Source organism: Hylobates moloch, unplaced genomic scaffold, assembly GCF_009828535.3.
Source record: "Hylobates moloch isolate HMO894 unplaced genomic scaffold, HMol_V3 SCAFFOLD_20, whole genome shotgun sequence".
Lineage (NCBI taxonomy): Eukaryota > Metazoa > Chordata > Mammalia > Primates > Hylobatidae > Hylobates > Hylobates moloch.
Window position 1 is genome coordinate 41,600,772 of NW_026652295.1, and position 23,305 is coordinate 41,624,076.

The 23,305-nt window shown below is 55.5% G+C and overlaps 1 protein-coding gene across 3 annotated transcripts in view; it reads left to right on the plus strand.

Moving 5' to 3' along the window:
• Positions 1-384: 384 nt before the first annotated feature.
• Positions 385-23,305, plus strand: part of TTBK1 (tau tubulin kinase 1) — a 45,444-nt gene continuing 22,523 nt past the window's right edge. For 2 of the 3 annotated variants that reach the window (XM_058432342.1, XM_058432343.1), the window contains exons 1-13: positions 402-612; positions 3,519-3,680; positions 9,652-9,799; positions 10,204-10,277; positions 10,481-10,621; positions 11,457-11,561; positions 11,958-12,023; positions 12,461-12,553; positions 12,640-12,765; positions 14,721-14,875; positions 15,946-16,177; positions 16,439-16,614; positions 19,712-20,273. In XM_058432342.1, coding sequence (XP_058288325.1) covers positions 3,573-3,680; positions 9,652-9,799; positions 10,204-10,277; positions 10,481-10,621; positions 11,457-11,561; positions 11,958-12,023; positions 12,461-12,553; positions 12,640-12,765; positions 14,721-14,875; positions 15,946-16,177; positions 16,439-16,614; positions 19,712-20,273 — 1,986 coding nt within the window. In that variant the 5' untranslated portion in view covers positions 402-612; positions 3,519-3,572. Of the gene's footprint in view, positions 613-3,518; positions 3,681-9,651; positions 9,800-10,203; positions 10,278-10,480; positions 10,622-11,456; positions 11,562-11,957; positions 12,024-12,460; positions 12,554-12,639; positions 12,766-14,720; positions 14,876-15,945; positions 16,178-16,438; positions 16,615-19,711; positions 20,274-23,305 lie in introns of all 3 variants that reach the window. The other variant, XM_032141451.2, reaches the window with a different exon arrangement.

Consider the following 23,305-nt stretch of genomic DNA (forward strand, 5'->3'; position numbering starts at 1 on the left):
GATGGGTACAGAAGAGGGGAATGAGTTTAGAGAAAGGCGACATAAACATGTAGAGGATGGAGTGGGGGATTAGGCGAGAATGATGGGTCAGGTGAGGAATTTTAGAGACATGCTGGGAGTGGGGAAGATAAAGCGTGATGGAGACAGGTGAGTTTTATGGGAACAGGTAAGGAGTGATGGGGCTGTGCTGGGAGATGGAGTCAAGTGAGTGGCAGAGAGCTGTAAGGAGAACCTGAGAGCTGGAGCGGGACAGCCAGAGAGTCCCAGGGCCGGAGGAGAGCGGAGCGGGGCCGGCGGAACGTGATGTCAGAGGAGGAGCCGTGATGTCAGAGCGGGCGGCGGGCGGTGATGTCAGGGCTGGTGCTGATGCTGGCGGCGCGGTGCATTGTGGGCAGCTCCCCGCTCCGCCGCTGCCGCCGCCGTCGCCCAAGGAGGATCCGGGCCGGGCCGGGCCGGGATGGTCCGGGTCGGAAGGCCGCCGCCGCCGGAGGGAGCGGGTCACCCAACGCCGCACTGAGCCGCCCCCGCCCCGCCCCGGCCCCGGGGGATGCGCCGCCCCGAGCCGCTGCCTCCGCCGCCGCCGCAGCCGCAGCCGCAGCGGGCACAGAGCAGGTGAGGCGGGGCGGGGCGAGCCGGGGTCGGGGTGGGGGCTCCTTCGTGGGCTCAGGGGGCTCCGCCTGGCTCGCCTCCCAGCGCAGCCTTCTTGGGCTCCCCTCCGCGCTGCTGTCGCCGCCCGCTGGGCTGGGACGCTGGCCTACACCGCCTGGGCCGCGCCGAGGCCTGGAGCCGCTCCCTGTCCCCAGCACACAGACCTCCCCAACCCGTCCTCCAGGCACTTTGCTCCTCCCCACTCACCTCCGTCCCCTGTCCCCATGGCTTCACCCCTGGATCTCCTGTCATCCCTGACGAGTCATTCGGCTGTCTCCGTAACCTCCCTCCCTGTCCTCAGTCCCTCCATGCCTCCCACCTGCCTTCTTACCATACTTCCTCACCCCCTCAACTGTGCCCAGAGATCCCTCCCATGGTCCTATCTCTTCCTTGCCTGTCATCATTATCTCTCACCGGTCTCTATCCTACCCACCCCCCTCCTCTGACCCTGTCGCTCCTCATCCCTGTCATTCCCCTCTGCCTCCCTCCACACCTCTTTCACTTGTTCCCATCATCCCTCGCTGGTCTCCATCACCTCTCCTTACCTGGGCTCCCAGATTCCCACACACACCTGCTGACACCTTGCAGAGTTACACATCAACACTTGTATTCACAGGCCATGATGAGCTCCCACCACTTCCACGTACCCCTATGTACCATCACTGACTCCACATGCTCCTACCTGCACTCTCTGACAGATATTCATACAAACTCCTGCATAAGACCTCGCCTTCACCACGCGCCCATGCCCCCATGCGCACACAGGGGCCTGAGACAGCAGTAACGAGACAGCCAAGTGTCCCGTGTTTGTATCATCCAACCGAGTCTCAGCTGAGCGTAGTCCTCAGACACAGAGAGAAGGAGGGTGGGGAGGGAGAGGCAGGTAACCCTCATTTATCTACCTGGCTGCACTCTTCCTTCTCTTGCCTCATCCGTTTCTTTTTGGTTTGTTCATCTATAAAATGGGAGCAGGACACAAATTTTCCTTATCAACTTAACAGATCCACTGTCCCAGGACTGGAAAGCCCACCAGAGTTCACCCAGTTCAACTTTCGAAGGCCCCGTCCCGCCAGTTCAATTGCTTCTTCAGTCTTGTCCTCAACCTGTCTCCTCCACCTTTATTCTAGAATCCCCATCCCTACCTCTCCCTTCATCCTGCCATTGCCCTCACTGCCCTTCAGATTCCTGATGCCCCCATATCCCACTTTGGCAGAAGGAGGGAAGTCCTGATATTCTGAAGTTGTAAGGATTGGAGGAAACAGCTCAGCTTAGTCACTTGAAGAAAGAGAAAAGGAGTGGCAGCATCCCTCCCCATGAAGATCCTTTCTCCATATGTCCACCATGGCACATCATGAATTGGAAGGTGGTTTCCACACCTCCACGTCCCACCCTGTCCCCTATGGCAGGATGTCTAGATGCAGGAGCCCTGGGAAGTTATTTCATCCCAAGGAAAGGTGGGTTTATGTAGTTTCTACCCCATCTATAGATCTCTTTAGCCACCCTCCTCCCGCCACCCACAACCCCAAACCCCAGCCTAAGTAACTTCCCTCTTTCACTATTTGTGACTCTCCAGGGTCGTTGTGAGGGCACGGTAGTGTGCTTCTAAAAAGTGTGAGGGAAAGAGAAGAGGAAGGTATCCTGGTTCCAAATCCTGTCCTGGCTTGGCAGAGATCTCAGAAAGTCATGTCTTCTGGCCCCGTGCCTACACACATGCACATCACACACAGACAGACACAAAACACACACAAGCACACACAGATACAGAGATACATGTAGAAAAGCACACAGACACACAGAAAAGATAGACAAAGAAAGACACACAAAGACACATACACACAGAAGAATACATGCACAGATATACACACAGACATACACACACGCACACATGGGCATTTCTCCGGTAACATGTGCCTGTGTTTCCCAACCCCCGCTATTGGGAAACTCTCCCTGATATCCAAATTCTACCTGTCCTAATTCGAGGAGAGATGTGTTCTTTCTTGTTGATTCCTAAGCAGACACAGAAAGGTGTGGTCAGAGGCTCTCTCACTCCATGCCCACCCAGACCTGCTGTTCCCTTTCAACTCCTCCTGCCGCCTGCTAGGCTCCTCCCATTTTCCTGCCCTCCCCAATTCAGCCCACCTCTGTCCCTCTACAGTGGCCACAAGGCGGCTGTCCATCTGAAATCCATGTCTTGAGTCCATCACCTGTGTTCACCCCATCTCTCATATCCTGACCTCCCAACCCCATGGCTGTGTCAGTGGGTTCAGCTCACCCTAAGAAAGGTGTATGACTCTCAGCACCTCCATCCCCTTCAGTTAATACCACCCTCAAGGTGCTTTAGTGCCTCCCCTCATTTTCTTGATTACCACGTCTCCCAGGGCTGATTAGCAAGTCACTTTGGTGTGGGTGTCCCATGGGTCACCCCTTGGGTAGCAGGTCTTCCCTTTTCACTAAGCCTCCGTTGCACAGCTCCATGGACATTTTGTGGCACAGGGACTCCCCTAAGGGGGAGCCAAGGCCCAGGCCTCCCCTACAAGGGAAAGGGTACCAGTCTGGTATGCCCCCTTGGTCAGCAAGTCTTCCTGGCATCAGTTAGCATATGTCTCTTTCCCCTCGGCCTGTTCACTGTTATTTTCCTCTTCTTCATTGGTCAACATGTGTGTCCTGTTGCTTATTTTAAACATCTCTAGTTTGTAGTCTGTATCTTCCTTGCACTGGCCTTTGTACAATCTTTCCCCTGGTAACTCCTGGAGCATCTGTCCAGTTGGGCCAGGAAGAATGCAGGGCAGAAGTGGAGCTCCTCTCCTCCATATCTGCCAGGTGGTCCTGGGTACGCAGCCCGCCCTCACAGGCCCTCCGCACTCCCCTAGGTAGATGGCCCCCTCAGGGCAGGCCCTGCGGACACCCCTCCCTCTGGCTGGCGGATGCAGTGCCTAGCGGCCGCCCTTAAGGACGAAACCAACATGAGTGGGGGAGGGGAGCAGGCCGACATCCTGCCGGCCAACTACGTGGTCAAGGATCGCTGGAAGGTGGTGAGTGAGTGACCCGGCAGGGCAGAGGGAGGGTAGCGGGGAGGGAGGCGAGGACCTGGAGACTTGTTAAAACCGGTGCCCTCCGCTCCCCTACCCTAAGAGGGAGGTGCCTCTAAGCTCATTTGCATACTGCTTGCAGGTCATTATTTTTGCCAACACGTGTGGACAATAGCTTTCTCCCAGTCCCCTCTCTCCAGCCCCGCCCTTTCTCATCCCTCTCCCCGCTAGGTCACGTTGGTCAGGCCAAGCCTAGAACAACTCCTGGTTGGATGTCTGGGCAGGAGCTGCAGAGGCCAGTGTGGGGAGGAGGAAGAGGGGTGGAGGAGGGAGCTTTTTCTCTGACGGACCTTGGAGAAGGGCAGTGGACGAGCATGTGTCCCTCCGCTTCCGCAGAGGACGGAAAAGCTTGGGTTTGGGGAAAGAGGCCCTGCAGGCTGCTCCCACCGCACCCGCACTCCATCTTCTCCATCCAGCCTCCTCCCCTCGCCGGGTCCTGCGGCAGGTGCAGCACCGCGAGACTCCATCTCCCGGCGTGCCCTGCTCCTCCAGCCCGGGGCTTCGGGCTGCTCGGCCTGCTGGGAGTTGTAGTCTCAGCCTCCTCGGGAGCCGGGCCTGCCTGGGAGGGGGCGCGTGAGGGCTGGGGGAATGATAGTATTTGGGGAGCGAGACCTACTGTAAATCACCTCCCTTTTTCCGTCACTTAATAGCGCTCTGGTGTCCTCTTATCATTGTGGGGACAGGATAACGTGGGGCGGACTGTGAGAGGCAGTGTGGGGGAACCCGTGTGTGAGCCTGTGGGACTGCACCGGAGTGGGGAGCCAGGGGGAGGGGAGGGAGAACAACAGAGGTCAGGTACACTCCGAGTCGTGTGTGTGCGCGTGTGTGTGTGCGTGTGTGCTTGGCGCGTGTGCGCGCCCGCGTGCTTTAGTGGTGGGGAGGCTCAGCTCACGGGAGTGCGGAGTTGGAGAGGAGGGTGAGGCCCGGGTGCAGGCGGGTCTCCACGGCAACAGCCACCGGCCGTGCAGGTCCCCTAGAAGCCTAGAAAGAGGCAACGGTGGCGACGTTTTCAGAGATGTCTCTGGGACTGGGGGTTGGGAGTGGAAGGGGTGAAGAGGAGGAGACTTCTAGGGGTCCCCAAGGGATGAGGAAAGGGGCTGTTTATGTCCCAGAGTGGGGACTTCCTGAGAGGGAGAATACAGAAATCGGGGGAGGAACAGCCAGGGCGGTAATAAAAGGAACGAGGATCTGGCAAAGAGAGGAGTGTTCCTCCGAAACCTCGGGGCCCCTGGCACCGGAGCTTAGTTTCTGGCGGATTGGAGGCAGAATGACATTTGCACTGAAGTGGTGAGGAAAAGACAGTTTTTACACACATGTTGAGTTTAGGCTGGAACTTTTTTGTGATTTCTGAGGGAAGGAGTAGAAGATGAGTGGGGAGCAAAATGGAGCAGGGAGCTGGGGGGAGGGCAAGCATGCCGACCTCTCCTCACCTCCGACCCCCAGCTCCGACTCCCACCCCTGGAGTGTTAGAGAGGGTGAGGGGCCACATGCTTCCCTTCAGCCTGTTCCCGGTGAGGATGGCACTGAGGTGGGAGGCAGAGCTCAAGAACCAAGGCAAACTGCCCATAGATCTCGGTGGCCAGGAGATAAAGGGGGTCAGTGGCACTAGATGTGGCATTTAAAAATAAATACGTGGACCAGGCATGGTGGCCCATACCTGTAATCCCAGCACTTTGGGAGGCCGAGGTGGGAGGATCACTTGGGGTCATGAGTTCGAGACCAGGCTGGCCAACACGGTGAAACCTCATCTCTACTAAAAATACAAAAATTAGCCGGGCGTGGTGGTGGGCGCCTGTAATCCCAGCTACCCGGGAGGCTGAGGCAGGAGAATCACTTGAATCTGGGAGGCAGAGGTTGCAGTGAACTGAGATCATGCCATTGCACCCCAGCCTGGGTGACAGAGCAAGACTCCTCCTCTAAATAAATAAATAACTCCTCAATACTTGGCAGGCTGAGGCAGAAGGATCACTTGAGCCCAGGAGTTCAAATCCAGCTTGGTCAACCTGTCTCTAAAAACATAAAATAATAACATCTTATTCATCTTGAGGGGTGCTTCTCAGAATCGGAATAGCAAACAATAGTAGTAATAATGACTTAGTATTTGTTTTGAGCCTTCACTGTTGCCAGGCACTGTGCAAAATGCCTTATGTGCATTATCTCAAGGTCTTACCAAGTAGATTTGTATTCCCATTTATTAATCCCATTTCACAGGTGTGGCAACTGAGGAAATTGCTTAGCTAATTTGCCAGATTTCCATGACTAGTAGGTGGGGCCAGATCTGTCTGACAATAATCAGGACCACTGAGCCGAAGAAACCTTTGTGACCAATTCTAGTCCAACTCTCTTCATTTTACAGAGGAGGAAGAGTGGAGGCTCAGAGAGTTTAAGAAACTCACCCCATGTCACCCAGAGCTGGCCAAGAAACCAGGTCTCCTTCCTCCCAAGGACCAGTGCTGATCCTATTGTGTCATATTTCTCCTCTAGTTTAGTGAGGTCCTTCAGCAGGGGCTGAGATCATGTAAAATTTAGCAGGAGTGGAGAAAAGGGAGATTGAGAGAATATTCCTGTCACTGGACTGTGGGCAGGGCCACATTGTGACTTTCATGGGCCCCTTCCTCCATAAGAAAGTACTTAAAATTGTATTTTATGACTGCATTGGTATAAAGAGGAATATATTAATATTATATACTAGATTGTTCTCTTTGATCTAAACGTTCATTTTTTTTCCCTGATGATTTTTTCTTTAATTTTATTTTTTTGAGACAGGGTCTCACTCTGTCGCCCAGGCTCGAGTGCAGTGATAAGATCTCAGCTCACTGCAACCTCTGCCTCCCAGATTCAAGCAATTCTTATGCCACAGCCTCTTGAGTAGTTGGGATTACAGGCACCCGCCACCACACCCGGCTAATTTTTGTATTTTTAGTAGAGATGGGGTTTCACCATGTTGGCCAGGCTGGTCTCAAACTCCTGACCTCAAGTCATCCACCCACCTCAGCCTCCCAAAGTACTGGGATTACAGGCATGAGGCACTATGCCTGGCCTCCCTTATGATTTTAAAAGAAATTAAAACATTTTCATGGTCCCCCTAAAGGTATCAGGGGCCTAGTCACTATGTCTCATGGATAAGCCAGGCCTAGCTGTGGTGCAAGGGAGAAGGGATGTTGGTGGAGTGGGTGGTGAAGATACCCAGTTCCCTGTCTTATGGAGGTTCCATAATGGGTGGGGGGTGGGTGGGGAAGGAGGGGTGTAAAGAAGGAGAAATAAGTTCTGCTGGGAAATGAAGGTGGTAGAGAAATACCCCAGGGCACCCTGGGAAATTGGGAAGTAGGTGTCATAAATGTCTTAGCTGTCCCGAGCCTTCCCAACTTATCTCTAGCAGTGATTTCGGAGTCTGGCAGATCTGGGCTTGAATCTCAGCACTCACACTTTGAATGTTGATGGGTCCACAGTTTCTGTAACATTATGGACTCTGCATTTGATTGCCTGGGTTTAAATGAAACCTGCCTGGCTTGGTTTTTTTTTGAGACAGAGTTTCTCTCTTGTTGCCCAGGCTGGAGTGCAATGGCATGATCTCGGCTCACTGCAGCCTCCGCCTCCTGGGTTCAAGTGATTCTCCTGCCTCAGCATCCCAGGTAGCTGGGATTACAGGCACCCGCCACCACGCCCCACTAATGTTTTGTAGTTTTAAATAGAGACGGGGTTTTGCCATGCTGGCCAGGCTGGGCTCAAACACCTGGCCTCAGGTGATCCACCCACTTCAGCCTCCCAAAGTGCTGGGATTACAGGCGGGAGCCACTGCGCCTGGACCTGGTTTTGCTATTAACTAGCAGTGTGATGTGGGGCAAGGTATTGCATTTCCCGTGCCTCAGTTTTCCTTCTCTGCGAAATGGGGAATCACATGACCTTCCTCACCTGTGTTGCCAGGAGCCTTTGGGGATTAACTGAGATGACATCTGTGAGACCAAGATGCGGTTTTCCCCTCCCCTTTGCCCTTTCCTCTGTTCTCGCACAAGCAAACCATAAAGGAATCTAGAAGATATTCGCATCTCCCCAGAATTTAAAGTACCCCAGAGGCAGACATGCCGTTGTTTCCTGTTAGTCTGAGTCTGTCCCCTCCTGGCTCTGAAATCCTGCCTTTAAATTTCATCTCTAGGAGAAAGGAACTCTGGTTTCTCACTGTTCTTCCTCCTTCCTCTTTCCCTGTCTTCTTCCCAGACACAAGCACCTTGAAATACCCACCCAGCATTCTGCTTCTTTTCCAAATCTTCCCTTCCTGCTCCTGTCTCTTTCTGGAGTGAGTTCAATGGTAACCTGGGAACTCCTAGCCCTCCAGCTCCGCCCGGTCTTCCTCCCTCCATTCCGCAGTGTCAACCACCACTAAACAATCACAAGGCATCTGGGTGCTGAACAGATGTTCGGGGCAGGTTCAGAGATGCAAGAGGGAGGCTGAGTGGCCAGAGTCTGCAGGTTGATCAGAGCCACGAGCCAGCAGGACAGAATGAGGGTTTGGGAAGGTGCACAGAGTGGACAGGCCCCCACTGAGGCAGCTGCCCGAGGGGGTGAGCATCAAGCTCTCCATCCTTCTTTCTCTTTCTGTTTTCAGTGGACCTCCTCTGAGGTCATGTACATCTTTCTTAAACCAAACCAGTCTCAGCTTGGAACTCAGCACCTTCTCCCTGCTCCCCATGCCTGCCAGCAGAGCCCTCACCCTCCAGGACCCCCGGGCCTCTGAGCTGAAATGATTTTGAGCCCCTCCCCAGAACTCAGCTTTGCTCGGCTCCCTGCCAGCTCTTCCTTCACTTTTTTGCGGTTCTCCTCCCCGCCTTTCTCACGCCTGCTTTGGGAAGCCGGAGGGGGAGGCCGAGAGGATCAGACCGCTGCTCCATTCCCTCCAGGCGCCGGTCCCACCACGCTCCCACAGTGCCTCCAGCCCTGGAGAGGAGGCTCATCCTGGTTGTGGGCATCTGACCAGGGACCTAGGGAGTGATGTGATGTGAGCTTCGGCAGTGAGCATGGGCCATGAACACCCTTTGCTGAATCCCCTTTTGCCCAAATACTCTCTCCTTCTTGTGACTCTTGGGTGGCTGCCAACCCCAGGAAGTGCCAGCTTCCCCAGGGGATCAATCCGCCCTGAGGCTGGGAGGTCCTGGAATTGGTTTTCCTTCTGGATAGGGGTCGCTCAGTCTACACAGGGGATGGGGGAACATGATATTTGTTGTCCTTCTAGAGAAGAAAAGGTCAGGGGTGGCCCAGTGTCTCCTCAGAATCCTACATTAGGCTTTCTCCATGTCTATACGGGGTCACAGGTCTTTTACCCTTTCCTGCTACCCACTCTGACATCTGGCTGTGTGTGTGTGTGTGTGTGTGTGTGTGTGTGTGTGTGTGGTTGCTCAGGAGCTGAGCCGTCTGTCCCAGGGCACTAGGAGAGGAGGTGGGGTGCTGATGGGGTGGGGCAAAGAAGAGAGACATGAGGTTCTCCTCTTCAAAGATACCCCCTTCTGGCCGGGCACAGTGGCTCATGCCTGTAATCCCAGCACTTTGGGAGGCCGAGGCAGCTGGATCACCTGAGGTCAGGAGTTTGAGACCAGCCTGGCCAACATGGTGAAACCCTGTCTCTACTAAAAATATAAAAAATTAGGAGGGCATGGTGGCGTGCACCTGTAGCCCCAGCTACTCAGGAGACTGAGGTGTGAGAATTGCTTGAACACGGGAGGCGGAGGTTGCAGTGAGCCGAGATGGCACCACTGCACTCCAGCCTGGGCGACAAAGTGAGACTCCGTCTCAAAAAAAAAAAAAAAAAGAAAACAAAAGATACTCCCCTTCCCCACCAATGAAGGATGCAACCAAGCAGCAGGTGGGATGAGAAGCTGTTCAGCCTGATCCCTGAGCACCCCCTATCCCCTCATCTTCATAGCTGAAAAAGATCGGGGGCGGGGGCTTTGGTGAGATCTACGAGGCCATGGACCTGCTGACCAGGGAGAATGTGGCCCTCAAGGTGGAGTCAGCCCAGCAGCCCAAGCAGGTCCTCAAGATGGAGGTGGCCGTGCTCAAGAAGTTGCAAGGTTCGGGCCTCGGGCAGGGGGATGGGAAGGAAGAGATCATGAAGCCAGGGGCTAAGAGAGGTGATGAGATCAGAAGCTGGGGTGAGGGAGGAGATGTCGTGTGGTAGAGGGAAGAGGGGATGGAGTCAGGAGCCAAGGGGGAGGTGACGGAGCCAGAGTCTAAGAGAGATGGGACCGGGGTCTAAGAGAGTGATGGGGCTGGAGGCCGGGTTGGTGATCCAGGAAGTGATGGAGCTGGATTCTAGGAGACATGATGAGGCTAGGGCCAGGGAGGTGGCAAGAGAGGGGCTCACAGGGCCAGCACTGGAGGTACCAGGAATCAAGAGTGCACTAGGAACTCACCTTAGGGTTGGAAATGAGGAAGAAAGAGTAAGAGCTGGAAGACCTATGTCTGTGCCCCTCAGGGAAGGACCATGTGTGCAGGTTCATTGGCTGTGGCAGGAACGAGAAGTTTAACTATGTAGTGATGCAGCTCCAGGTGAGTCCCCGTGGCCCATCCTCGCTCCCCTCTCTAAGAGCTTGGGCTGTGACTCCAGGGCAGGGGAAGGGAAGGGAGACTGTGGCCCTGGGAGCGGGGAGTGGGCACAACACTTTGGAGTGAGGCTGGGAAGAGTATCACAATGGTGGTGTCTGGGATGACGGCTGAGGGTGAGTCTACCCCCCACCTCCATCCTCATGCAGGGCCGGAACCTGGCCGACCTGCGCCGCAGCCAGCCGCGAGGCACCTTCACGCTGAGCACCACGTTGCGGCTGGGCAAGCAGATCTTGGAGTCCATCGAGGCCATCCACTCTGTGGGCTTCCTGCACCGTGACATCAAGCCTGTGAGCACTGCCCCCACACGCCTGTCTGTTCCCTCCTCCAGAACACACCCCCAATTCTTTCCCTGGGTCTCCTGGTTTCTCCTCTGCAACCATGGTTGGGACTTGTGATGGGACAGCCTCTTCTCCCCAAGCCCCTCCTGCTCTCCTTCCCAGGCCCCATCTCTTCCTCTCCCCTGCTCCCAGGAGCATGCACCCCTGCCTGCCCCTCGGTCATGCCCAGGCCTCTCCTCTGTTCTTCCCTTCTGTTCCTTATCCCTTGCCCCTGACCTGACAGTCCTGGAACCTAGGAGGGTGAAGGGGCTAGGAAAGGATGGAGGGATCGAGGGAAAGGGACTGAGGGGCTGGGGCTTGGCAAGGAGTTCCAAGTAGCTGATTTTGTGGCATCTTGAATATTTGTGCTAGGAAAAAACCTCCAACTTAAAGAGATGAAAACTGAGGCCCAGAAATGTTAGTTGGATGGTGCAAGGCCACCCAGCAGGCCTGCTGCCTTAGGCAGCCACACCAGTTACACCAAATCACATTGCCTTGCTGGGGAGTCCCAAAAATGTGGAGCCAGACAGATGTGGCTGAGTCACCACTTGCTGTGTAATCTCAGAGATGCTCCCTAAGCTCTTTGACCTTTAGTTTCCTCATCTCTAAAATGGGGATGATCACCCCCGTCCCTCAGATGAGAGGCCGTGACCTGTGCACACATGTGAATACTGATGTTTCCTTGCCGGCGAGTGAATGTGGGGCTGAAGGCCCTTCACCAGCTGCAGAGCTGTTTCTTGGTGCCCCTTGAGGTGGCCCAGCTGGGGTTAGGGCCCCCAGGGCTCACAGCTGCTGTCTCCCCCAGTCAAACTTTGCCATGGGCAGGCTGCCCTCCACCTACAGGAAGTGCTATATGCTGGACTTCGGGCTGGCTCGGCAGTACACCAACACCACGGGGGATGTGCGGCCCGTGAGTACCGTCGGGGTGGGGAGGACAGTGGAGGACTCCCCCCTACTCCCAAATCTGGGGACCCTTCACACACTTTTCTTACAGCTGCCTAAGCTGGCCTGGCCTTGTGTTCAGTATCAGCGCCACCTAGCTCTGGGGTCCACACTCGGCCTGTCCCCTCTCTCCGTTAGCCTGCACTCCTGGGGGATGCCACATCCATACCTTGTGATTTTCCTGCCCACTCTGGGCAGGGAGCAGGGTCAGCAGGCGGGTTTAGGACTGGAAGGTCAGAGAGCAGGCCCACCTCCTCAGCCAGGGGAGGTGGTCAGGGTGAAGAGTTAGACTTGGTGGCAGGGTTGAGAGGTGGCTGAGGTGAGGGCACAGCGGGTGACGTTCTTGGTGGTCTCCCTTCTGCAGCCTCGGAATGTGGCCGGGTTTCGAGGAACTGTTCGCTATGCCTCGGTCAATGCCCACAAGAACCGGGTGAGTGGCAAAGCCCGGGGTGCGGGATGTGGAGGTGGGAGGGGCAAGGTCAGGGTGCAGTGTGCTTCTGGGGAGGGGTGGGGAGAGGAGAGTGGGGCAGGTGCTGCAATCTGCCACCCCAGAGACCCTGGGCTGGAGGAAGTCCCCTCTGTGGCAGACTCAGTGTCCCCTTCATCATTTGTTTCGGGAGCCCCATCTTCTGTGTTCTCACTACAGCCCCCCGTCGGGTGAGGAAGCACACACGGTAGTTTTGGCTGTGGGACTCTGTGGGTGTTGGAGGGCTGGGGATGGAGCTGCGGCCTCAGGGAGACCCCAGTTATGTCCTTAGGGGCCTGGGTGTCAGGCCTCCCTGACAGATGCCCCTCAGAGAAGGGTCAGCCGCCCATTAGCAGGGAAGGACCTGAGAGCTGCAGGTGACTCCCTCCCCCCACCTCCAGGAGATGGGCCGCCACGATGACCTGTGGTCCCTCTTCTACATGCTGGTGGAGTTTGCGGTGGGCCAGCTGCCCTGGAGGAAGATCAAGGACAAGGTGAGCCCCAGGCAGCTGGGTCTGAGGTGGCAGAAGAGGTGTCAGGGCAGCTGGAACTCCATCTCCCTGTGGCCTCTTGCCTCCAGGAACAGGTAGGGATGATCAAGGAGAAGTATGAGCACCGGATGCTGCTGAAGCACATGCCGTCAGAGTTCCACCTCTTCCTGGACCACATTGCCAGCCTCGACTACTTCACCAAGCCTGACTACCAGGTGGGAGCCTGCTACCCTGCCCCTGCTCCCTAGACACCACTCTGTGGGTGACTGTCCCCCATCAGACCTCACTCCTGCTGAGGCTCCGCGGCCCTGCCTTGTCCCCAAGCCTCTTCCCTTGGTCTTCTAACTGCACTAAAGGCATGTATGCTCTTGTAAACTAGTCACAGCCAAGATTTATCAAGAGCTTACCCTGTTCTCAGTGCTTTTCATGCGTTAACTCATTTAAGCTTCCAAGCAAGCCTTTGATGATAATGAATGCTCCTTATATTATTATTCCAGCTCTTTTTTTTTTTTTAGACAGAGTCTTGCTCTGTCACCCAGGATGGAGTGCAGTGGCTTGATCTCTGTTCACTGCAACCTCTGCCTCCCAGGTTCAAGCAATTCTCCTGCCTCAGCCTCCCGAGTAGCTGGGACTACAGGCAGGTGCCACCATGCCCGGCTAATTTTTGTATTTTTAGTTGAGACGGGGTTTCACCATGTTGGTCAGGTGAACTCAAGCTCCTGACCTTTTGATCCACCTGCCTCGGCCTCCCAAGGTGCCGGGATTACAGGTGTGAGCCACAGTGCCCAGCCCCAGCTCTTAACAATTAATGAAGCTGGCCGGTGCGGTGGCTTACACCTGTAATCCCAGCACTTTGGGAGGCCGAGGCGGGCAGATCACTTGAGGTCAGGAGTTCAAGACCAGCCTGGCCAGCATGGTGAAACCCTGTTTCTACTAAAAATACAAAAATTAGCCGGGTGTGGTGGTGGGTACCTGTAATCCCAGCTACTCAGTAGGCTAAAGTATAAGAATTGCTTGAACTTGGGAGGTGGAGGTTGCAGTGAGCTAAGATTAAACCACAGCACTCCCGCCTGGGTGACAGAGCTAGACTCCATCTCAAACAAACAAATAAACAAAAACAATTAATGAAGCCAAATGCTTTTAAGTACTTTACACGAAAACTCTGCAGGAGGCAAGTGGGATGATCATGCCCATTTCATAGATGAGGGAACTGAGGCCCAATATTGTGGTTAGGAGCAGGGCTGGGCTCAGGCACATCTTCTGACTCCGAGTCCAGTGCTCTTTCCAAGCCTCCATCACCACACCCCATAGGACCCACTGACCCTGATCAGAGAATGGGGGAAACATCAGCAGTGTTCTGCCTGGGATCCACTATGCGCCAGGCACGATGCTGCACACTGTAGGAGCAGAGACAGCCTCAGGCACACAGGATGCATTCAGTTAAGCGGGTCCTGTCAGCAGAGAGAACCCGCCCTGTGCTCTGGAGACAGCCAAGCCAGAAGTGGAGTGTTCTGGGGACCTCAGAGGGTCTATAGCTGTCTGCCACCTCCTGAACCCAGAGCCTGGCAGAGATGTCCCCTGATCTTGGCTTAGCCTCATGGGATCCCCAAGGCCACAAAGCTACGAGCACCCCCCAGGCTGGGGCCCTGTGCTGGCTGCTAGGGATGCAGAGTTGACAGACAGGCATGTAGACAATTCAAACTGATGCACTGCGCCCTGTAGGGCAGCTGTATGGTGGAGAGAATATACGGTGAAGAGAAGGGAAGCTGCAGAGAGCAGAGGATGAGTGGGAGGGGCGCCCCAGCAGAGGGGCAGTCTGTGCAGAGGCAGCACCCCATGCGTGGGTTTGGAAACTCCCAGTGGTTTAGGGTTGCCAACATGGTGGAAATGGCAGAGGAGGTTTGGAGACGGTAACCAGGGGACAGATCTCAGAGGGTTCATGTCCAGTCAGTGGGGCTTAATCCAAGATGATAATTTGCATGTTGATTTGCATATCATGTGCATGTTTTCATTTAAAATCAATGTGCCCTTCTCCTTCCAATGCCCCCTCCAGGCCCATTCCTGTCCTGGAAAGTCCCTGTCTTCCCCCTATGATCCCAGCAACTGCCCCTTCTTCCTGGCTAGCCCCTGGGTCACCTCTCTGTCCTCCCACCACCCTCACCCCCTGCAGTTGATCATGTCGGTGTTTGAGAACAGCATGAAGGAGCGGGGCATCGCCGAGAATGAGGCCTTTGACTGGGAGAAGGCAGGCACCGATGCCCTCCTGTCCACGAGTACCTCTACCCCGCCCCAGCAGAACACCCGGCAGACGGCAGCCATGTTTGGGTGAGTCTCAGGAAGGCGAGCCAGCAGCCCCTGCCTGGAGCTGTTACCTAAGAGGGCAGGCGGTCCTCTCCTCTCCTCCCTTCCTACCTGGACACACTTGGCTGTCTTTCCTATCCTTAGTGGAGTTCTGGGACTTTGGGAAACTCTGCCACATCTCCACCTTCAATCTGAGCATAGAGTGGGCATCTTCCTCATTTGGAGTTTTTGACCTTAGTGGGTCCCTGGGGGAGCAGGGAACCCTAAGTGAAATTACCTGAGCCCCCCAGTTTCTCTCTTTCGTATCATTCATATGCATGAATTTAACGGCCATGTCTTGAGGCTATACACCTGAAAGTTACAGCTCCTGCCCTCAAAGCACTCTCAGCTGAGTCTGGGATGTTTGAAATCGATGGGTCAGCAATTTCAGAACCATGTGACAGGCACAAAGACAGAGCTGGTAGAGGGAGGAGCTGAAGTTAGAAGGGGCTCTCCACCCAGCCCCAGGAGCAAGCCAAGGAGAGAAGTGGGCAGGGGCTTCAGGGGACACATTTAGGAAGGAGACTTAACAGGACTTGGTAGCACATTACAGTGCCCAGTTCCATACAGACATTGCTTAAAGAACTCGAAAGTTTAATCATCAAAGAAGATTAAATAAAAAAAATTTTAAGTGTATATTCAGGGCAACTTCAATCTATGCTCCCACACTGCAAAATAATAACAAAAGAAAACTAAATTTAAAAGGAATTTCAAAGCGAGTCTCCTTTTTAGATCCATTCCTGGGTCTAAAGGAAGCCAGACAATGAACACCAATGGAAATCTGGCAGGTTCTTGAATGACAGCAAGATCTGCTAAGTCAACAGAGCTAGATGGCTACATCTCCTTGTGGCCCCTGCCAACTTGAGGGTGGTCTGGTCTCAGAGGCTTTGTGGGCCAGCAATGGTGATGGGCCTAGGGACACTCTCACCCCTAACGGGACTACCTCTGTGCCCGCTCCTGGGGGTGGTCTCCAGGTCTGTGCTGGTAGGAGAGGGCCATGGGAGGAGAGGGCACCCCTGCCAGCCTTGCCCATGGCTCCCTCCTGTCCTCTCCAGGGTGGTCAATGTGACGCCAGTGCCCGGGGACCTGCTCCGGGAGAACACTGAGGATGTGCTACAGGGAGAGCACCTGAGTGACCAGGAGAACGCACCCCCGATTCTGCCCGGGAGGCCCTCTGAGGGGCTGGGCCCCAGTCCCCACCTTGTCCCCCACCCCGGGGGTCCTGAGGCTGAAGTCTGGGAGGAGACAGATGTCAACCGGAACAAACTCCGGATCAACATCGGCAAAGTAACTGCAGCCAGGGCGAAGGGCGTGGGTGGCCTTTTCTCTCACCCCCGATTCCCAGCCTTGGGCCCCCGCCCTGTTCCTCCTAAGCACCCTGTCCCCAGCCATCTGCCTGCTTGCCCTGCCTCTGTTTCCCGGTCCCTCCCCACACTAGCCTCGCTGTGTCTCCCATCATCATCATCCTCTGTCTCCTTCACCCCGAGGAGACCATCCGCCTACAGCTGCCTCATCAGCCCCAGCTCATGGCACTCCCCTCTCCTGCAGAGCCCCTGTGTGGAGGAGGAACAGAGCCGAGGCATGGGGGTCCCCAGCTCCCCGGTGCGTGCCCCCCCAGACTCTCCCACAACCCCAGTCCGTTCTCTGCGCTACCGGAGGGTGAACAGCCCTGAGTCAGAAAGGCTGTCCACGGCGGACGGGCGAGTGGAGCTACCTGAGAGGAGGTGGGTCTGGGGCCAGGGGCATGGTTGGGGCGCAAGGCCCCCTCCGCCTTCACGTGGCTGGTCTGGAGGAAAAGTTAGATGTGTGGTGGAGGTGGGCAGACCCTGGGAAGTGCTGAGAGGGTTATACTTGGGCCTGGGGTCAGACTCAGTTGGGGCCAGAGACAGGGCCTGGGAGAGCCAGTGGGGGATCCAGAGAGGTCCCGGCTCATGCCAGGAAAGGGAATTGGGGGAGTGCAGGCTGCAGGAGGGACAGGCGGGGTGCCTGGGCCCAGGAAGGGTGAGGGGTGAGTTGGTTGGTGGGCGTGTGTGCTTCCAGAATCTCTTCTCCTAGAGACTAATTATAGACGCTTCAAGTGCAGCTGAGGTAGGATCTCTTCAGCTTTGGGGGAGGGGGCCTGGGAATTGCTGGAAGACAGAGCAGGGCAAGTTTTGGGGGTTAGGGCTGAAGGATCTGAAGTTACAGAGGGGAGGGGACCAGCGGGAACCTAGTTGGGGAAAAGGAGCATTGAGAAGCTAGGTGAGCCTTTAGGAGGTGAAGATGGGAAGGTGGGAGAATGGTCTGTTGACCTCAGATGGTGGGTGGACAACAGGGGCCAGGGCCCGGTCCCCACCTGTGCTGGTGGTGGGTGGGACAACATCAGGTGGGGAGGCCCCTGAGAGATGTTTCCATCTTCTCTTGGCCTCTGAGTGGGACTTCACTCCACAGTAGGACTGGGGCCTTCTCTGCAACAGAAAAGGGGTCTCTTCCAAAGACCCAGTCCTGGGGATAAGGCGGTATCCTTTCTGGCATCCACTCCGTGTGTCTCCTCGTGAGCAACCTCAGTCCTTACACACTCACACAGGTTGGCTTACCTGGGACTGAAGAACACCATTGTCGTCTGTGGTAGCCTGGAGTCCCTCTCCCTGGTGACAGAGAAGTGAGGAAAGGCAGTTTGGGAAGGGATATGAGTGGAGAAGAGAGGTGGGAAATGCCCTGAATGAGACAGTCCTGAAGGGCTGCCTGCTTTTAGGGAACAAGAAACAAATTAGTTTGGCTCACAGTGAACCCCAGTTGCAGGGATGGTGGAGAAAGTTGAGGGCTGGACAGGATATCATAGACGGCAGAGGCTCTGGGTGGGCTCTGGGGCACTCGGGAGCAGGAGACAGTACAAAGCAGTTGGGATTCGGATTTCCCACCCCACTGCCTCCTGTCTCCAACCCTCCGTCTGAGCTCCCACTACGCACACATGCAAACACACACACACACACACACACACACACACACACACACACACACACACAAGCACCACTAGCCCTGAGCCTTCTTTGGCACCCTTTCTCCCCTTTACTCCATCAAAACAAACCGTGCCTCAGAAAGGAAATGGTATCAGCCATTTACATGGGAGCATAAGTATAAGACCCTAGGTGGCCTCTCTCAGGGATGTTTTATTTAAGTCTTTATTAACAAGTCAATAAAAATATTGTGCACAGTCAGATTGGGCAGGTCCCACGTAGGCTGGGGCGGGAGTATTTTAAGAAAGCCCCACAGGCGGTTCTGATCTGCACCCCTGCCTCTGCAGCTGAAGAGCCATTGAACCACAGGCTGGATGCTGGGGGAGAATGAAAGTCAGCCCCCTGCCCACAGCCTGAACGTGAGGGAGTGGCACAAACCCCAGATAGGTTAGGCCTCCGTGGTGGCTCTCAGTGGGGTACCCTGGCATTTGAGAGAGGGCAATTCTTTCTTGTGTAGCATCCCCCCCACACTATTGTACAATCAGAAATATCCGCCTCTTGGGGCTGGCATGGCCCCAAGTTGAGAAGCTCTGAAAGTAATGTGAGATTCACAGCACAGTTCAAGATAACGAGTCTGGGCGCAGTGGCTCACGCCTGTAATCCCAGCACTTTGGGAGGCCGAGGTGGGTGGATCACCTGAGGTCAGGAGTTCGAGACCAGCCTGGCCAACATGGTGAAACCCCATCTCTACTAAAAATACAAAAATTAGCGAGGCATGGTGATGTGCACCTGTAAGCGCAGCTACTCAGGAGGCTGAGGCAGGAGAATAGCTTGAACCTGGGAGGTGGAGGTTACAGTGAGCCAAGATCATGCTACTGCACTCCAGCCTGGGTGACAGAGATTCCGTCACAAAAAAAAAAAAAAAAAAAAGATAACGACAGAAGAGATGTCCCAAGGCAGGATCAATGCCCTTGGGGTAAAGTCAGATGGGACCCAGGTCCTGCCCGGCAGAGCTCACAGTCTCTTGGGGAGACAGATTATGTGACAGACATGAAGTTCACCCTGTGATGAGAGAGAGATACAATGCACTAATCCTTGCAGGATGGGAAAGGCAGGCTACCTGTCCAAAGAGACAGCCAACCTGTATCAGACAGCAAAGAGTAGAAGGACAGGCTGTGTGTGGGGAGAGGTCCTGTGGGGAGAGGCTACATTGGGGGTGGGCCTTAAGGGTGGAATCTGAGATGGGGCTGGTGAGGGAAATGGGGAGACAGCTGTAGTCAGGCTGTGAGAGGCCTTGAGTGTAAACCAAGGAATGTGGACTTTGTTGTTGGGGCCGGGGAGTCACTGGAGTTTGTTGAACTGGGACTAACAAGGCCATCTTGGGGGTGAAGAAACCAGCCAGGCAGGCCTGGAGGGTGGTGGCAGAAGAGGCTAGAAAGCCCTCTGTAAACTCAAGGGCCAGTTGGGTGTGTTTGCCTAGAAGCAGCAGGAAGCAGCCACTGGCGGGTGTGAGCACTGGAGAGGTAAGAACAAAGCTTGCCTGAGGAAGATTAGCTTCCCTAGGGTGGCCCAGGAGAGAGCGTTCCTTGCACAGAAACCTGAGTTTATTTTCTGCTTGTTTGTATTCCCGGAGCATGGTAAGCATTCAAAAACAGTTGTTGAATGAATGAATGAATGAACGAACGAACTAACAAACGAACTAACAAAGCCTTGATAGGAAGTGAGGTTGGAGGGTGACAATCTAGAGGTAACTGGCCTGGCTCAGGGTGGGAGGGGTACTGTGGTCAGGAGGTTTTGGGAGTCACGCCCCACACTGCCGCTGGCGTGGGGTCCTTGGGGGTCCAGTGGGGCCAGGCATTGAGCCCCATGAGGGGTGGCTTTGCAGGTCACGGATGGATCTGCCTGGCTCGCCCTCGCGCCAGGCCTGCTCCTCTCAGCCAGCCCAGATGCTGTCAGTGGACACAGGCCACGCTGACCGACAGGCCAGCGGCCGCATGGACGTGTCAGCCTCTGTGGAGCAGGAGGCCCTGAGCAACGCCTTCCGCTCGGTGCCGCTGGCTGAGGAGGAGGACTTCGACAGCAAAGAGTGGGTCATCATCGACAAGGAGACGGAGCTCAAGGACTTCCCTCCGGGGGCTGAGCCCAGCACGTCGGGCACCACGGACGAGGAGCCCGAGGAGCTGCGGCCACTGCCCGAGGAGGGCGAGGAGCGGCGGCGGCTGGGGGCAGAGCCCACCGTCCGGCCCCGGGGACGCAGCATGCAGGCACTGGCGGAGGAGGACCTGCCGCATTTGCCACCCCAGCCCCTGCCACCCCAGCTGAGCCAGGCCGATGGCCGTTCCGAGACGTCACAGCCCCCCACGCCCGGCAGCCCTTCCCACTCGCCCCTGCACTCGGGACCCCGCCCTCGACGGAGAGAGTCGGACCCCACAGGCCCACAGAGACAGGTAAGGTTGGGCTTGCACCCCACTCCCCATATCCAGATGCCCAGAGTCCTGGTGTGTAGGCCTGGGGTGCTCCATGTGTGCTGGCACTACTGACCAGTAAGCCAGCAGTCACAGGGCCATGATGGAGGTAGACAGGCTTAAGGGTCTGAAACCATGTTTGGGGGGCAGGCAAGGCTCCCCAGAGGAAGTGCCCTCTCAGTTCTGAGTTAAGTCTGGCACTATGAGCAGTGAAACCAAGTGAAAAGGCAGGAGAAAGGCCTTGCAGGCCACGGGCACAGTGTTTTGCACAGGCCGGGAGGGGGCGATCTGAGAACACTGAGCTGATGGCACACTGCAGCAGACAAGGCTGCGAGGTCAGCCTTGGGCCCTGCCACGGAGGGTCTCGGGGCTATGCTAAGGGGTCGGGGCTTGATGCTGCAGGTTTGGTGAGCCACTGAAGGCTTTTAAACAGGAGTACAACATGATTACATTGGTACTGTTGAATGATCCTTAGGCTGCTGTGTAGAAAATGGATTGAAATGGCATGAAATGAGATGCAGGCAGGCCACGTGGCAGGCAAGACAGTGCCCCGGTGGCTTGGGCTGGGGTGGGGCTGTGGATGTGGGGCAAGGTGGATAGTGCCAAGGGTGTTGGGGATAGGCCAAGAGGGCTGTGATGGAGTGGGGGCCAGGGCATCTCGTGTCTCGGCTGATGGCCTGAGTGGTTTTGAAGGGAGTGAGAATTCAGATGTAAATACAATGATCTGACCAGTGCGGTGGCTCAGGCTTGTGGGCCAAGGTGGGTGGATCACCTGAGGTCAGGAATTCAAGACCAGCCTGGCCAAAATGGCGAAACCCCATCTTTACTAAAAATACAAAAATGTAGCTGGGCGTGGTGGTGCCTGCCTGTAATCCCAGCTACTTGGGAGGCTGAGGCACGAGAATTGATTGAACCCGAGAGACAGAGGTTGCAGTGAGCCAAGATTGTGCCATTGCACTCCAGCCTGGGTGACAGAACGAGATTCTGACTAAAATAAAATAAAATAAAATAAATAAAATAAAATAAATACAATGACCTCACGGAATCTAAGGATGTCCATGTGTAGGCACCTGAGGCTCAGGAGAGGGATCTCACCTGGAAATACAGATTTCGGGGTTTGGGAAACCATGGGAATGGGTGATGTTACCCAAGAGGACTGTGCAGGGTGTAGAACCCAAAAGTGAGGGTGGAAGCTGAGAGGTGCTCACATCTATGGGGAATGAGAGGAGAAGGAGCTCTACATGATGAGTGAGAGGGAGAGGTCGGAGCATGGGAGGAGCACCGGGGAGAAGGTCCCCGAAATCAGGGCAGGAGAGGTCTGGAGGGCAGCAGGGAGGAGTGGGAAGTGGTTCCCATGATCAGGGCAGACTTCATGGAGGAGGTGAGCTCTGAGAGCCAGGTGGATGGCCGTGGGGAGGAGTGGAGCCAAGGCGAGAGAGACTATAGTTGAGCACAGGGACAGGTGTGTTGGGTGCCCTGGGAGAGCCCAGTCTGGCTGCAGTGGCACCTCCTTGTGTGGGAGGACTGAGGAACAAAGCTGGAAGGGCAGGGAGGGGCCAGATGGTGGCCAAATTGCAAAACGTCTCGTGATATTTAGGTTATTCTGACAAGGACAGGGTGTCAGAATAGGCAGAGAGCCACTGGCTTGACCAGGCTTTGCTATGTGGGACAGAGGCTGACCTCTGACCTGGGAAATCGAGGAAAACTCTAGCACTGTGTGCCAAATGGGGTTCATGAACCCACAGAGGAGCTGGGGAGAGTCATGGAGGGGATGCCGGAAGGGGCTCAGGGGCTGCGCCGCGTTCCACTTAGTGGTCCCACGTTGGGGGCGTACACTCTAGGTGACTCTGGGAGGTGCCCAGGTGTTGGGCCAGGGGCCAGTTCTACCACTTGCTCAGATTGGGAGGCCTTGCCTGGGAACACATGGGTGCCCTGGGAAAAGCCGCTGTGGGCAGGAGTGTATTCAGACCCCATCGGTATCTAGAGGTCCCTTCTAGAAGAGAGGACCTCCAAGCTGTGATCCTGGGGAGCATGCATTCCGGCCTTGCCTGGACACTGGAAACTGGGGCCTCAAAAAGTGGGGCCTGTGAGTCCTCACCCAGAGAGGCCCTAGCTGGCCTGAGTTGGAGGTGCAGCCCTGGCAGACCGGGCAGTCAGTGGGCTAGCACCACTGTGTTGTGAGTAGCCATTGCTCCCACCACACCCAGCGCCAGGCAGCAGGAGAGGGAGCAAAATGTGTTTGGGGTCCTTGCTCCGCTCCCATTTATTCATCCACACTCACTGAGTATTTACTGTGTGCCATGTACCACAGGCATCAGAGGTGACTTGCACAATAGGTTGTACCCGCAGGAAGTGCAGAGTCTAGGGAGGGTGACAGACAGTGTCAAGAGAGAGCCCAGAATTAGAGTCGGGAGACTGAGGTCTGGACCTGGCTCTGCCGTTCCCTTCCCAGTGACTGAGGGCCAGTCAGTGTCCCTTTCTGGGCCTCCAGATGAGGGAGCTGAGGTTCTTCTGAGGTTCATCTCTAAAGTTTTTCTTACCTGCAGATTCCTACCTGTGTCCTGGGACTCATCCTCTCTTTGGGGAATTCTGGCCAAGGGTGTGGGGAGAGAGAGATTTGGTGGGGTGGGGAAGCACAGGCTGATTCTGTAATCAGTCAGTCTCGGGCTCGGGTCCTGCTTGTGACAGGGACAGGCACTAACTGTGTCAGCAAGAGATGAGTTGTGTGTGTCTTTGGGGGTGAGGTGTTTGTGGGCCTTGGGTTCCCCACAGTGTACAGAATCGAGGTTGGTTAGCATTCTGCCCCTGTGCACGTGCATTTGTGTCAGCGGAGCTCAAGCCATGCACTGGTGGATGGATGTGTCCACATGTATGTGCCTGCATGTGGGTGCACACGTTATTGCATTTGTGTAGAATATGCAGCAGGTCTGCAAGTGTGTACAGAACCACAGATGCCTAGAATGTCAAAGCATTTCTATTGATGATAACAATTGGAGTAATAATTCTAATAATGA